Source organism: Ylistrum balloti, unplaced genomic scaffold (assembly GCF_031769215.1).
Source record: "Ylistrum balloti isolate Yb309-2 unplaced genomic scaffold, AGI_CSIRO_Ybal_v1 Utg370434, whole genome shotgun sequence".
Lineage (NCBI taxonomy): Eukaryota > Metazoa > Mollusca > Bivalvia > Pectinida > Pectinidae > Ylistrum > Ylistrum balloti.
In genome coordinates this window covers 217,169-220,375 of record NW_026782291.1, presented here as the reverse complement: position 1 = coordinate 220,375, position 3,207 = coordinate 217,169, and the positions used below count along the sequence as shown (strand labels likewise).

The following is a 3,207-nucleotide window of genomic DNA, read 5'->3' as shown; positions in this document are numbered from 1 at the left end:
CGAAATGTAAGAAATTATGTAAACAGAGCAAATAATGAGATACCCACTGAGGAGTTCCGATTGCACGAGAAGTAATGCAAAAGCACGTTCTATTACACGTGTATACAGAACACAAGTACCGAAAAGTACCGAAAGTGTTGTCTACTAACAGTTACATATATATCTTCAAGTTTAAGTTACGTTCAGGATAAAGCCAGATTGTATGTAACTTTCTTTTGGAAACATGACAAAACGTTCCCCCCCCCCCCCCCCCAAAAAAAAAAAAAAAAAACAGTTTGCTACGAATCCAAAACCACTCGATTGTTTAATAATATTAAAAGATTTATTATCAAAAACAATTAAAAGACGAATACATTAATCAAATTGTGCACACAAATGTACCATGTATGTAACGTTAACGGCGGTAATACTGTTTCGGATTACCATGGAACTCTCTTTAACGTTATTCCGACCAGACAGCCAACACTGTGATATAATAATGAACACGCATGAAGCACTACAGTCCTCTACACTACCAGGACTTGTACCGTGTGATGAAGCAGGTTAGGTGCCTGGTAGGACATCAGATTAATAAAGGTAATCCTAGACTATACCACCGTTTGTTTTTGTGAACATTGGTACATACTTTAGAAAAAATCTATGCATAAATTCAAGGATTTCTTTTGACGAAGTACATTCATGTGTGCCTATGAAAAAGTCAATAAAACAAAGTCATAAAATATACTGATATCAAACCACTCCATATACTGCTGACAAAACAACTCCATATACTGCTGACAAAACAACTACATATACTGCTGACAAAACAACTATATATACTGCTGACAAAACAACTACATATACTGCTGACAAAACAACTATATATACTGCTGACAAAACAACTACATATACTGCTGACAAAACAACTACATATACTGCTGACAAAACAACTACATATACTGCTGACAAAACAACTACATATACTGCTGACAAAACAACTACATATACTGCTGACAAAACAACTCCATATACTGCTGACAAAACAACTATATATACTGCTGACAAAACAATTACATACACTGCTGACAAAACAACTATATATACTGCTGACAAAACAACTACATATACTGCTGACAAAACAACTATATATACTGCTGACAAAACAACTACATACACTGCTGACAAAACAACTCCATATACTGCTGACAAAACAACTCCATATACTGCTGACAAAACAACTACATATACTGCTGACAAAACAGCTATATATACTGCTGACAAAACAACTATATATACTGCTGACAAAACAACTATATATACTGCTGACAAAACAATTTCATATTCTCTTGACAACAATACCACATGCTGATTAACAAACTACATATACTGCTGACAAAACAACTACATATACTGCTGACAAAACAACTACATATACTGCTGACACAACAACAATATATACTGCTGACAAAACAACTACATCTACTGCTGACAAAACAATTAAATATACTGCAGACAAAACAATCTTATATACAGCTAACAAAACAACTACATATACTGCTGACAAAACAGCTACATATACTGCTGACAAAACAATTACATATACTGCTGACAAAACAACTACATATACTGCTGACAAAACAGCTACATATACTGCTGACAAAACAACTACATATTCTGTTGACAATAATACTACATGCTGACAAAACAACTACATATTCTGTTGACAATAATACTACATGCTGACAAAACTAGTTGATTAACAAACTAAATATACTGCTGATAAACACTAAGAAGTTGTCCTCTCCCTGCAGCCCTCCGACGACGTACTACTTGTGACATCTGATAAACATGACGACAATGGTTTCCAAGATAGAACCAGTCACATTTACAAGGGGCGCTGTATGTCTGCAAGGGTACCCGCGGGAACACGTGTTCTGCTTTTGTGTACATTATATACAACAAGTTTTGGTCTGTAGCCATCAGACGCCTCGCGATCATTAATTCAACTAATCGCTTGTAGTCCTCAACGAATATTTTTAAATACTCCGGTCTTCCTATAAACATACCGCCTGCTACCCAAACAGCATCTTCGCTAATGATTGTAAAAGCACTGTGCGACTGAAATGCATTCATCTGACTAAATGCGATGTGATCATCTTTGAAGTCTGGCGGAATTTGGAGTTGGAACGGTTTCTTAAATCTGACGCGGAAGTAGCCTATGTCGATCCACGCCAAATACTTTGTCCGAAACATGCGCTCTCGTATCACCCTTTCTATCAACTCGTATTTGGCGTGCATGGCACAAGCGTACTGTTCTATCACTGTGTTTGGGTGGTGCTTTGGATAGCCTGGCTGCGCGAATATTTCTTTAATTTGAATTGAAAAGCTGAATGCCCACAAATCCGCTTGGTTTGTGAAATAAATATTTGTTTTGTGCATAGGAAGATGGCTTCTCGCTCTCCATATTATATTTTCTATTTCATGTGAATCTGTAAAAACAATCAAATCATTTTCAAGTTTAGAGAATTCTTCTACCCATGCCTGATAATGTTGTATTCCACGGCTGTGTGTACCCTTTAGGAACGTCTCGATGTAGAAGTACGCTGTCACGAAAGTGATATTGTTTTCCATTTCGTCAGTGTTGATTCCAGAAAATTTCGGTATAGGAGTCTGTGGGTTATACATCTGAATGTAAAAATAAATTTCTAATAACGACTTGTTATTTACAATTATACATATATGACCTCAATGTGTATACTTCGTACTTTTTGAAATACTGATTAAAAGAAACAGTTCCAAAAATATCCATTGTGTAGATAAAATAAATATAAAAGAGATCTTATTCCATCCAGCTTCACCATTCATTTATCTTTTATTGTAAAACTCTCCAAGTATATAAGTTCACTTGAGAAAGTCACCTTTGTTTCTTTACATAAGACATTCATGATCAATGGAGATTTGTTCAGTCATATTACATCTTTGTTTAAACTAAAAATAAAGTACATGTGTAAGTAAATGGACAGAAAATTTAATTGGAACCTCGATATTATTTCTCTTGATGTAGGAGAAAGTGAATCAGCCAATCAAAATGGATGTTCTGTTAATCCACAAAGCACTAGTGAAGGTTTGAGGTACTGTAAGAATACACATAATATACATGATTTATATATGACCTGATACTATTGAATGATGCCTGTGTAAAATACAAGAGAAAAACTGCTCATGCTT

General features: G+C 35.1%; 1 protein-coding gene across 1 annotated transcript; it reads right to left on the bottom strand.

Annotated features, from left to right (window-relative positions):
• Positions 1-1,743: 1,743 nt before the first annotated feature.
• On the bottom strand, positions 1,744-2,610 carry LOC132554724 (uncharacterized). Its single transcript, XM_060219035.1, has one exon. The coding sequence runs from the start codon at positions 2,608-2,610 to the stop codon at positions 1,744-1,746; it is 867 nt and encodes a 288-aa protein (XP_060075018.1).
• Between the last annotated feature and the right edge of the window lie 597 nt (positions 2,611-3,207).